Raw genomic sequence first — 13,025 nt, forward strand, 5'->3', positions numbered from 1 at the left:
TTCCTCGACAAAAATTATTTTGCACCAATTCAGCGCAATAGGCTGTGCTTTCTACCATAGTGACTCAGAATAAAAAAAATCATTATCAAATCCTATTTTCAAATCAAATCCTATGTTCCTGAATTGTAATATTTTTTCTTTTTGAAATTTAATTTTTATTTCTAAAAGATTGAGTTTTTTTGTTAAAATACTACAATAAAAATTGATTTATGTTTTTTAAATAAAATATGGATAAATTTGCTCCAAGAACACTATCCAATGCTACAACTTGTGCAATGTGGCCCCTGAATTTCAGGTCCTTGCGTTTCTTTTACACAATGTTACTAATTTTTGAAGTTTCTTTGAAGTTGTGGAGGTCATCTAATATTTTTTATATTTTAATATTTTTTTAATAATATTTTCTATGTACAGTACATACCTGATGTTTTTTTTCACACAATATTCTTTGGAATGTATATACCATGTAAAAACAGGATTGGGCATACATGAGTACTAGAACCCTAAGTGGATTAAAGGTCAGATAATCCAAAACCTTGCTTTACAGACCAAATATGAAACAGTGGTTGCATGGCAGACTTGCAAACATCCATGCTTGTGGCGAGATTCAAATCCACAGCCAAAGGTATTGGCTGGACAGCAGATATATATTATACAGATATCCCTCGATTAACGAGGTTAATTAATCCCTCGATGTTACTGTGTATATCACAGCCGCATTAATCAAATATAATAATGAATAGTAAAAAGTACAATTCATCCACGATCAATTATTGTATTAATAATTCGTTTTATGTGGTACTCTTTTAGGAAAGATAAAAAATGAATGCAAAGTAAATGTTTAATAAATACTGGTACCTACATTAGTTACCGCAATTTTTTTATCCAAAAAAGTTAATAGTCGTTTGAACAGTTTTAGTTTTTTTCCTATCAGCATAAGTTGAACAATAATAAGCAAAATGACTCTCTAGACGTCCACAAACAAGCATTCTTCGATTAACATCTGGATCCACATCCATTACTTGCAGCTTAAGCAATTCTAAACTGAAATATTCCATCCAGTTCTTTAATTATTATACCCTTTGGAACCTTATCTTCATATTCCATTTATATTTTATTTAAACCAATCTTCACCAATTGCAACAATTTCTTCAACCACATTGTTCACAGGATTTTGAAAACCACCTAAGTCATTAGTGCATTCTGCAAACGGTTTTCCAAACAGCTCTCATACAGCTAGAAGACACTTGCTCCCACGAGTCATGAATGTTTTCAACTATGTGTTTAATGTTAAAATTGTTCTAAAATTCTTGGAGCCAAATTGCGTTTTCTCCTGTTGTTGTTTCTACTACCTTTGAGGATGTCTTTTTAAGAAAATAGGCTTTGAAAGTTGCAATGACGTCCATGTCCATGGGTTGTAGCAATGATGTCGTATTTGGTGAATTTTTGGTACATTTAAAGGTGCGTTAATTAAAATTCTTTCTGCATATATAAAGGGATTGTTGCAATTAATTTCATTGTGTTAAGCAAGGGACACCTGTATTATATTATATTATTTCATTCATTTCTCTGTAATTTCAAACGACAGAACTTAAAAACAAAACAGTAGGAACGAAGTGTGAAGAGTGCAGCACCCAATGTCTAATATCTCAGGATTTGTACATATATTATATAAATATTATAAATGATATGAAACATTTATAAATAATATTGTTGTAGAAAGTGAACTATGCCAAAAGGGGATGACTGCATATGTCTTGCAAGCTCTTATCTTGATTAAAATGGTTCAAAGTAGTTTTAAAAAAGTACAAATTTTATGTGATTTGATTTAATTGGAATTATAGCCAAAGAAACCAAAGCTATGATATCAGTATATAATCAATGCTCACTACAGCAAACACATAGGAACTGCAGGATTGGTTTGTTATAGTGAATAGTCTGTTGTGGTGATTTTTTTTTAGCATTGCATTGTACCTATGGACCATTATTTGGAACTTTTTTGGTAGTTGATTAGAACAGAGTTAGCTACAGTGAAGATCAACTGTATATGTTTAACAATGCATTCTCTGGATAGCATGTTAGTTTTGTAGGACAGAACAACCCAAGTTCCCAAGGATAAAAACCTTGCCTATACAAGACTAAGTTTACATGATCCTCATATTTCTCTCAGTTATCAGTAATAGCCCAGGTTAATGTGGTAATTAAAGGCAGTACTAGTATAGTTCGCCCACAGTTTGTAGATCTCTGCTTGGCGTCTTGCCAAGAATAGTCGATTCATGCTGCAGGTGAGAAAGAAATTAAGGACATACGAAATGGTCGCCAACATGCGAAATCACGTGCTTTATAGGTAAAATTTTCTAATTGTTATACAAGCAACATAGTTAACTACAATGATCATAAAAGAAGTTAATTTTCCGGCATGTAATAATAAACAACTCAGCTCACAATACGGACTGATTACCCTATTATCGGAATGGATTTTCCTCCTGTTGACATGCGCAGAAGTGTTGAAGGGTCTCGAATCTGTGGGCATACTATACAGTACTACCTGTTAATTACTACACAATCCTCATTGCCAGTAATGGACAGATTATTCATTCCAAGATTTACATACTTATTGTAATATGTAAGGATATCAGGGTAGAAAGTCTGCTCAAATTCTTCATCCTCTCTCTCTCTCTCTCTCTCTCTCGCGCGCGCACACACACACACACACACACACACACACACACACACACACACACACACACAGAGCATTGTGTGTGTGCATGAGCATGTGAACAAGCATGCATGTGCATCACAAAAAATAGCACTTCAAAATCCAAATAATCTTATTAATAGTATACTATACTGCTACAGAGCTATTAAGCTACAAAACTTGATCTTACCTGAATTTCTGAATCATTTGTTTCAGCAGAGGAAGGTATTTTTTGAGCATTTGATGATGAATTAATATTATAAATAACTTGTTGTGATGTTGCAGGTACTAATACAATTGAACTATTAGATACACACTGAGATCCTAATACAAATAAATTAAAAAAATAAGCATTAAAAACACATATTCATAATAGATAATCCATACATTAATGTAACTGCAGCTGAAAAATACACTAATTTCTAGATATTTGTATTAAACTAATATTTCTGATGTAACTAACTAATATTATTACTACTACAAATTCTTGAATCAGCTGGAGGAACTGCTACAAATCCTCCAAGTGATCCTTGTTCCAAACATGAATCAATCTGATAAATAAGCAAACCATAATCAATCTGATAAAAATTAAATAAGCTTCCGTGGCTGAATAATTTGAGTTATTCAGGAAAGAGGCTCAAATTTCACTTGATGCAAAAAAAATTGTACAGACCTTTTTTAAAGGCTTCTATCAAACCCCTCCCATTGAAAACAGGCAGAGCTAATGGGGCTGTTTCTCCTAGAAACTTTTCTGTCTTGGAAAATAAGCATTATAACTATTATTAACATCTGACCTCCATGGAGTCAGACTCATTGTGAGAGGTACACCCTATCACATAAAGTTCATCCAACCATGCCTTAAACAGATTCAATGTGTCTACACATTCACAAAATACTCAGGCAATTCATTCCAATCACCAACTACTTTCCATGCAAAGAACCGTCTCCTCACACCCTCCTTATACAGTTTCCATGAATGACCTCTTGTTCTGTCCCCTCATATTCTATGAAAAATTTCCTACATGTCAACCTGATAACAACCCCTGATTATATCCCCCTCTCCTATTCATGAGGCTTCTATCTTCATACTTCACGTTCCAAAGACCACTATCCAACACTACAACTTGTGCAATGTGGCCCCCTGAATTTCAGGTCCTTGTCCCCCCCCCCCACTCTCAGATTCTTCATCTCCTCTACCTCCTTTAAAGTTTCCCCACCAAGTGTATACTTTACATCCTATCATTGCTTACCAAATTTCAAAACCTTATACTTTGCAACACAGAACTGACTGTTCCACTTACCTGCCCATTCATAGTCTATTCAGATCCTCTTGTAAAGCCATAAGATCTGCTTGACTCTGCCCAATTTTGTATCATCTGCGAATCACTGCATATCACCAGTAAACCTATCCCAATATCATTAATATACAAAGTGAACAACAATAGACACAATACAGACCCCTACAATACACCACTAGTGATCCTCCCCCTTCAGGACACTGCACCCCCCCCTCCCATACAAGTTTCTGATATCTGAGAGCTGTTTACATATCCAACTTACTAATCTGTTATCCAGTCCTATTCCTTTTAGTTTATTTAACAGCTTGTCATGTGGCAGTCTATCGAAAGCTTTTGCAAAATCTAAGAAGATCACTATATATGCATCTCCCATGTCCAAGACATTTGTCACTTTGTTAGAGTACACAAGTAATTTCGAAAAACGTCACCCTTTAACAAAGCCATGCTGACAATCAGAGAATATTGCTATTATCAACCCATTTCTGTATCCTAGTTCTCACCAATCTCTCCAGTACTTATAATTTGTAGCTAAATTGAGAGCATATAAGTTAAATGACATAACACTTAGCGTATTATGGAATTTCAATTTTTAACAAAGAAGCAGACCTAAGGTTGCTGGAAGAAATTAATAAGTTTTTTTTTTATTATTATTATTTTATTTTATTATTTTTTTTATACTGCATGTTACTTACAAAGTGAGAACACTGCATTCCCATAAGTTAGTTGTGAAGTGCATGCATCAACATGAAGAGATACAGCATTTCTACAATTTGAATACCTGTATTAAACTCAAGTTAATTTGAACTTAAATTTAGAACTGAAGAAATCAACTCTGAATTACAATTATATGAACATTTTCATAAAGTTTACTTATACCAACCACTGTGAAGTCAGAGAAGTTCACTGAAAATACACAAAACTGGAATTTATGAAAAGGTTAAATAACATGCAATCTTTTCTGAAGCTCAAGTTTGTTTTGTAAAACCATCTTTGTTTTACAAATTATCTGACCTGCTACTGGCTCTGTACAAATCACAAATTTGCACAACCTCACTTTAAAATAGTTATAAAATAGTTATTTATAACACACTTACAAGTGTGTTATAAATAACTATTTTAATTTCCCAAAGTTTCGACCTTCATATTGCAATCATTTGTGTGCAACAGTGATATTAAAAACATGAAATTTTGAGTCTCAGGCTAGGAAGAGGACCTTCTGTGGGTACTCTTCCACAAACAATCTCACACCAAGCACCTTACAAGTGTGTTATAAATAACTATTTTAATTTCCCAAAGTTTCGACCTTCATATTAAGGTCATCATCTGGAGTATATACAAATATACAAGGACAAGCTGAATTACATTTCACAAAGTAAGCTACCGAAACAATGATTTGATCACCAGTTATTCTACTGGCATAACCTCTAGTGAAAAAAAAAAAAAATTCAGATAAAATTACGAATTAATTAATTATTTAGAAACTACATCAAAGCTAAATTCTATTTCAGATAACATGAGAGAAACATTCTTTCTTATATATAGTTTTCTTACAGTAACAATGATGTCCTATTTTTAACATTACAATTGTTATATTAGATTTAAGATTCTGGATTATCTACAGTCCTGTTTATAGTTAACTCTTAGGGAGAAAGGTTCCAGGTAGAATATGTGCCTTCCATATGCTTGGGATTTTTAGACCATCATTATGGTTCAGATTGGGGTGGTTGATAAGAATCTCACAGGCTTCCTTAAATTTGCATTCATGCCATGTTTTGGTATGATGTAAACAACTGGTGCTTTTCCAGTCAATTCTAAAGTGTTCAGGGCATGATCAGAAGGCCAGCTTCACCATAATTATTATATTTAATGTGTTGTTTATGTTCCTTTTGTCTGATAGGAATTGAGCGTCCTGTTTCCCCTATATATGGTAGATTACAGGTGCAACAAATATGTATGTACGGTGTCTTATCAGACAAAAGGAACATAAACGACACATTAAATATAATAACTATGGTGAAGCTGGCCTTTCTGATCATGCCCTGAACACTTTACATAGAATTGACTGGAAAAGCACCAGTGTTTGGTGTTTATATCACACCAAAACATGGTATGAACACAAATTTAAGGAAGCCAGTGAGATTCTTATCAACCACCCCAATCTGGTCTAAAAAATCCCAAGCATATGGAAGGCACATATTCTACCCATGGAACCTTTCTCTCTAAGAGTTGACTGTAGATCATCCAGAATCCTAAATCTAATATAACGATTGTAATGTTAAAAACAGGACATCATTATTACTGTAAGAAAACTATCTATAAGAAAGATGTTTCTCTCATGTTATCTTAAATAGAATTTAGCTTTGATGTATTTTCTAAATAATTAATTAATTCGTAATTTTATCTGAATTTTTTTTTTCACTAGAGGTCATGCCAGTAGAATAACCAGTGATCAAATCATGTTTCTTTAGCTTACTGTGTGAAATGTAACTCAGCTTGTCCTTGTATATTTGTATATACTTCAGATGATGACCTTAATATGAAGGTTGAAACGTCGGGAAAATAAAAGTTATTTATAACACGGTTGTAAAGTCCAGAATTTCTAAAATGAATGCCGTTCACCATGCAACACTAAAAGAAAGGATTCTTACAAGTAGTTACATCACTTGAATGACTTCAGCATATACTTAATTTCAGATCAGTGTACCTCTCAGTTCAATCAGTGGTTTATGTAGCATGATTTGCAGAGGAGCTGGGTGAACTTTTTCATATGTATGGCTTAGTGATGAATCCATTAAATATTTCTCATCCCTCACAATTTTAACTTGTCATAAATGATTATGATAAAAAAAAAGTCAAATTTCCAAAATACTCCAGGTATGTTTAACAAATATGCATGGTCTTAGTTCCAATCCCAATGATGTTTTTTTCCATCTCCAATATACAAAACACTTGCATTTCATAAAAAAAACTAATATCAACTTCTTCCAGAAGACTCATCTAATTTTTTAGGACAAGCTGAGTTATATTTCACACTCTGATTCTCAAAATGTGACATTTATGCATTTATTAATTTTGATATACCATGTAAGGGAAAATCTGTCCTTTATTAAATTCATTTCATTCTTACCCTCCCCCATTGTTAAAAGACCATCTTTCTTGATGATTTTAATGTTCATAAGTCTAGTGGATGTCACTTTTCTAACTGCACTGATCTAGCAAGTAGATATCTAAAGACTATACTAATTGTTGTATACTACAACAGCATTTAGTTGATGTCCTTCCACAGATGAACACTCAAGACAACTCTCATCCACATATCTGGCATTTAGAAGAATGCCCAGTGGAAAGATCTCTGTGATTCTTTGCCTAAGTCTTCCAAGTCAGATTACTGGTTTCAGTCTTCTCATCTAAATGTCTGCAGTAAAATAATTCTAAATGGTATGGAAATATTCATTCCCTATTCTACCTTCAAAATTTCATCCCTTATCTTAGTTGATTACTAATCAGAAACTGCCTCCGTGTGTAAGAGATGTACATGTTTATAGAGGAAATGAAATTTTTTTCAGATAATTACTTAGTAGTTTCTGTGAATACAGTTTGGGAGTTGCCCTTACATTTACTAAAAATACTCAACATAGCACAGATAAGAGCAATTAGGTTGATTTTAATGATCTTTTTCTCCCAGATTCACTCCACTCTCTTCAGACATCAATCATCATTCATTATCATAATCAAATTCCTGATATGCACCCTCAATGGGTGTACAAAATACAATTAGTGACTTGCTGTTAACTTCTTCTAACGCAGTGTTTTTTTTTTCAAACTGCAGGTTGTGGCCCATTAGTAGGCTGTGAAATCAGTTTAGCAGGTCATTAGCAACATTTTTTAAAATAGATAATAGAAAATATCACTGTATCTCAGATTTCACAGCTTTAACACATTTATGCTGGGAAGTATCACACCTTCTGTTTCCCTTCAAGAGAGAAAACTCACTTGTGGTATATTATGTCTCTTCTGCGTTGAGCAGGTGCAATTTTAAAGCTATGAAAACGTAAGTGTTTTTGATTACATCTTGGTTGTAAGTTGGCATTCTTTTAATAATAATGTATAGTGTCTGTGTGGGGGAGTTGTTTATCATTATATAAATAATATAAATCTCCAATTTATAGTAATTATCATTACATATAGTACACAGACTAATTGCATCCAAAACTGTATTCAGTGATAGAACAAACCTACTTGTTTTCTTGCATTTGGAGCATGGTGTCTGTTGGGGAGGTAATATTTATAACTATACAGGGACTTTCATTCTTCTTGCAAAAGAACAGGCGTAGTGAGCAAAACTCACTGAATTTATTACTATGAACAAAAATAAATCATTCTATATTTTATGGCAGTACACCTATGGCATTAAATAAAACATTTCTTAATTTGTTTTTGTAGTTTATTCTGCCCCCCCCCCCCTTGCCAAGTGTATTTAAATGTTGATAAAATTCATGTTTGATATTAACTGCTACATTTTTATTTGTAATTTTATAGTGAGAATTCATATTGTTTTGGAAAAACTCTTGTTTCAGTTTTGTGTGTGTGTGTGTCATTTCTGCTCAATGGAAAGAGCTGATCCTAGAGGTGGTGCAACATTGGGGCAATTCAAGGAAAAGGTAAGATAAGCTGCATGCACTTCTCTGCTTTTTGATATGTTAGGGACCAATGAATATCAGATATATGATTTTTGGAAGATGGCAAAGTGCTTGGACTTTCCCCAACTTTGCTGCAAGTTGTCTGGTATTGTACAACTTCAATTCCCTTGTTGTATAGTTGTGTGTGCATACAGGGTTGAGAAGTAAAATGTATTTTTTATTGTGGGTTGTAGTCAGAAAAGTTTAAAAAAAAATGTTCTAAAGCACTTCAGACTGCATCAGTTCACCTTAATCTTTTTTCTGCCACCTGGCATCAAATAAATATCTGTTTTGCAAATCTTTCCTATCCCATTTTGTTTAAGTAACTATTAGCTCTGCTAACACATTCCTGAATACTAACAATTTCAGGTGCCTTTCTAATATCTCCAGTTTTAATATTACTCTGTCACTAATACCATCTGTTCACTCCTCTATTTTTTTTTCTTTTCTCAGGACTCTCATATCTAGAAAAGAAAGCAAATTAACATTCCTAGTAAGTATGTGATAATATAGAGAAAAATGTAAGAAAGCTAAGCAATGTACACCGTAGCTAAACAACAGTCATGGGAAGACTTGGTAAGAAGACAGAAGTTAAATATCAGGAATGTGGCAAGCGTTTTGATGGATATTGGAAAAACAGAAATGGAAGATACTGTAAAAGAAATCAAAGAAGGTAAATGTGACATGAAAGGGAAGATAAAGATATTTCAGATGTCAGGAGTAACTGCTTAGAAAGACCTGTGGCTTGGATGGCTGAGTGGCATCTACTCACTTTCAATGGCTGTGGGCATGGATATTTGTAATTGTCTTTAGGTGGAAGATGAATTTTATCGCTTGGTGTGAGATCACTGCCCTACTTAATGGAGGCCTGAAGCAGCTTGAAAAAAGTCCCATGTTTGATTTCTAGAACAGTTTTTGGACTATGTACACACAAATAAAATAAAAAAATACAAAAAATAAATAAAACATGATATGTGATAAAATCCTTAAGCCCATCCATAGTACTGAATGTACTACAGGTTTAGAACCCTTTGTATGGGATGGGAAAAAAAACAAAACAAAATAAAGTGGTATCTCGCTAATCCGAACTAATAAAAACTGCGCTCATTCAGATTAGTGAATTTTTCCCCCAAGAGGCAACAATAACTAGCGCTTAAGACAAAAATAATCAGATTCTAATGGTACAATTCTGTAAATAAATGAATTAACTGATAGAAAAAATGCTACTGTACTGTAATATAAAACTTAAAAAATAATACAGTACACAAGTTTATTTTAGTAAAAAATTTAGTTTGTATGTACCTGTATTGTTGAGGATTCTGATTTAATAAAATTGCATAGTTCAGTATATAACTTAATTTGCATAAAAAATAGAACTTTCTTGTACACAACACGGAAAAAAAAAAAGTTTCACAAAATAACACACAAAAAAAAAATTTTTTTTTTTTTTTATTTCTTTGTAAAAAATGTCACTGATTTTCTTTTGCTTCTTGGAAGCTAAACGTTTTTCGAATGCTTCTTCTTGGAGCTGTATTAGCAATTAAATTTTGTGGAATGGCATATCATTCTGCTTAGCCCATTCTATACACACATTAAAACTGTCAACTGCCTCTTCACGTTTTACTTTTTTTTCCTTTGAATTCTTTATTGTCATCATCATCTGCTAATTCATTCTGTAGCGTCATATTTATAATTTAAGCATCTGATTTGATTTCGATTTCACTTTCGGTTCTACCTGTAATCCATTACATAACATCTGTTTGTGAAATTTCAACATATGGATTTATATTTTTAACTAAATTATGCGCTTTTTGAGTTTCTGCTTTTTGTATATCACTGTAGTTATCTTTGTAAATTCTAGAAGGCCACAGTTTATTCCATGATGCTCATCAGCGGTGATTCATGACGACAATACAGTACGTACTGTACAGTATATAAAAGCAAACGTGAACACACAATAAATCAAAATAGGCCTACAATATAACCATACAATCGACAGTATGAAAAAATAAATACTGTACTGTAATAATAATAGTTAAAATAATAATTATTAAATAAAAATAATAGTACACAAAATAATAATACGTAATAAATAAAACTTTTTTTTTTCTTTCAAACCGCAGTTCAGATTACTGGAGGGTTCGGACTAAAGAGGTTCGGATTAGCGAGATACTACTGTATATAAATGAAGTGACAGAACAGTGGTAGAAAAGATGCATGAGGGATGAGTAAATATTAATTCTAGAAGAAGAAAAATCCATCATAAACCTGAAATGGAGAAGGATGGCTTTGTCTGCTTAAGAATACAACTGACACTTGTATGCCTGATCCTACTCCTCTTGCATATTTCCTACTACCATTGTATCACTTCTTGTTTCATTTACAAATTATACAGATAGTATTAATTCATTGATATTATAGCCAGATGAGAAAAGTTCCAAAATTTTATCAGGGTTTGTGAGAATACAATGTGGGGGTCTGGAAAGTTCTGATAAACATCTAGAACAAAAATGATATTAAAGCAACTGATATAACCAAAAGAAAGAACATACGAGGATATAAGAATATAAGTTACCTTCATAACTCTGCTACGAGTATTTTCTTTTTTGTGGTTTGTTTATATCAGTTGCTTTAATATCATTTTTGTTCTAGGTGTTTATCAGAACTTTCCAGACCTTCCCTCCCCACCCTCATATAACCTTTGGCACAGGAATTACCTTAGATTGACACTACTTAAAAGACAAACTCCGCTCATGATCCCATATAGCTGCCTTTTACTAATGCTCTCATTAGACAATTCATTTATGAATAACAACTTTCTGACATTGCTGTTGTATTGAATGAATGGTTTTTACCCTCTTTAGGTTTCTACCTCTTCTCTGATAGCAATCATTAATAAAAGTCAACTATATGGGTTCCTAGCCCATGCTTTTAAGTATTACCAATCCAAGGAAATCCCTATGCTGAATGTTATATTCTCAAACTCTCTGAAAAAATTTGAAACTTTTTAAGTTTCTATCCTATCTGGCTATAACATCAATGGATTAATAATATAACAGTATAGTTTGTATGTATTATGTGTCAGATCAAAGCCTCTTCATCACTTTATTTGAATAATTTGTTTCACATTTATTTATATATTCTCAATTGCTAGTCTACAGTTATAAAATATACATACCATCCAATGATGAGAGTTTCCCAAGCAAAGTTTTCTTTATTTGAACATTTTCTTTTAAACTTTCACATTTTTCAGCATTAATGGGGACTGACATAAGCAAAGGAACAGTTGTAGATGGAGATGGAGCTAATAAAGGTTTCGAATTTATTTCTGTAATAGAAATCTGTGATACGCTCTGAGTCACATTTGTATCATCATGGACATTGTTTTTTGAAGATTTAAGAATGCTAAATGCTGGCAGTATTAAAGTTTCCTTAGACAATGCAGATTCTGTGATATCAGTATGGGATTCCAAATCTTTTGAATCAGATACTTGAACCAAAGGTACTGACTTTGTGCATTGTGTAACTCTGCTTCTTTTATTTTTAAAAGGAGTATTTACCAAGGAAGTAACCGGATTAGAATATAGTTTCTGTCGTTCAATTTCTGCAACTTCACAAATATCATGAAGTGAAGCATGCCTCACTAAAGTACGATTAGAAGCTGTTTTACATTTCTGCTGTAATCCTAGATCTTCACTCTTAGTCCGAGAAAGTTTGTTTTTTGTTACTAGCATGAAAAAAATATACACATAAGTTTTGCAAAAAGGCATAAAAAAATTTAAAAAAAAAACAATAAAATAAAATGACAACAACATTGTTCTTTAAATCAAAAATTCGCAAAACCTCCCAACATAAAAAATAAATTCACATTCCCACCACAATTAGCAGTTATATATTAATCAAATACATTTGTAGAACAGTTAGGAAATGCAAGCTGTTTTTCACAAAAAATAAAACAAATAAACAAAAAATGTTTACTTTTATAACTGAACACCTTTTGTTATATTAAAGATTTTTGCTATCCCACTAGCAGTAAATTTACATTATGGTCATGTTTTGATTAGTGCTATTCTTCTATATTCCTTATCTTCTAAAATCTTTTGCTATCCATACTTACAATTGGTCTTATACAGACACTAGTAACCCTTACTTTTAACTTAATAAATAATGAGATTTTAACTTGCAGACTTTATAATAATACTGCACATAATTCTCCAAAATGTTTCACTGTCTAGATCTTCAGGAAGTTAATAAACATAAGTAAAAAAAATTACAAAAAAGTAATAACTTCCTGAAGATGCTCTCAGCCATATAAACAGTTAAACCTCAATTCATCATTCCCATTACCTTCAT

At 32.6% G+C, this 13,025-nt stretch overlaps 1 protein-coding gene across 4 annotated transcripts in view; it reads right to left on the reverse strand.

Annotated features, from left to right (window-relative positions):
• The window catches only part of LOC150109078 (uncharacterized), a 324,345-nt gene that overhangs the window by 31,494 nt on the left and 279,826 nt on the right, over positions 1-13,025 (reverse strand). For all 4 annotated transcript variants that reach the window (XM_090411522.1, XM_090411531.1, XM_090411541.1 and 1 more), the window contains exons 11-12: positions 11,851-12,399; positions 2,886-3,019 (exon numbers count right to left, since the gene is read on the reverse strand). In XM_090411522.1, the coding sequence (XP_090267648.1) occupies positions 2,886-3,019; positions 11,851-12,399 (683 nt within the window). The remainder of the gene's footprint in view (positions 1-2,885; positions 3,020-11,850; positions 12,400-13,025) is intronic.

This window comes from Typopeltis vanoorti, chromosome 2 (assembly GCF_054136105.1).
Source record: "Typopeltis vanoorti isolate ZY-2024b chromosome 2, IOZ_Tvanoo_1.0, whole genome shotgun sequence".
NCBI classification, from domain to species: domain Eukaryota; kingdom Metazoa; phylum Arthropoda; class Arachnida; order Uropygi; family Thelyphonidae; genus Typopeltis; species Typopeltis vanoorti.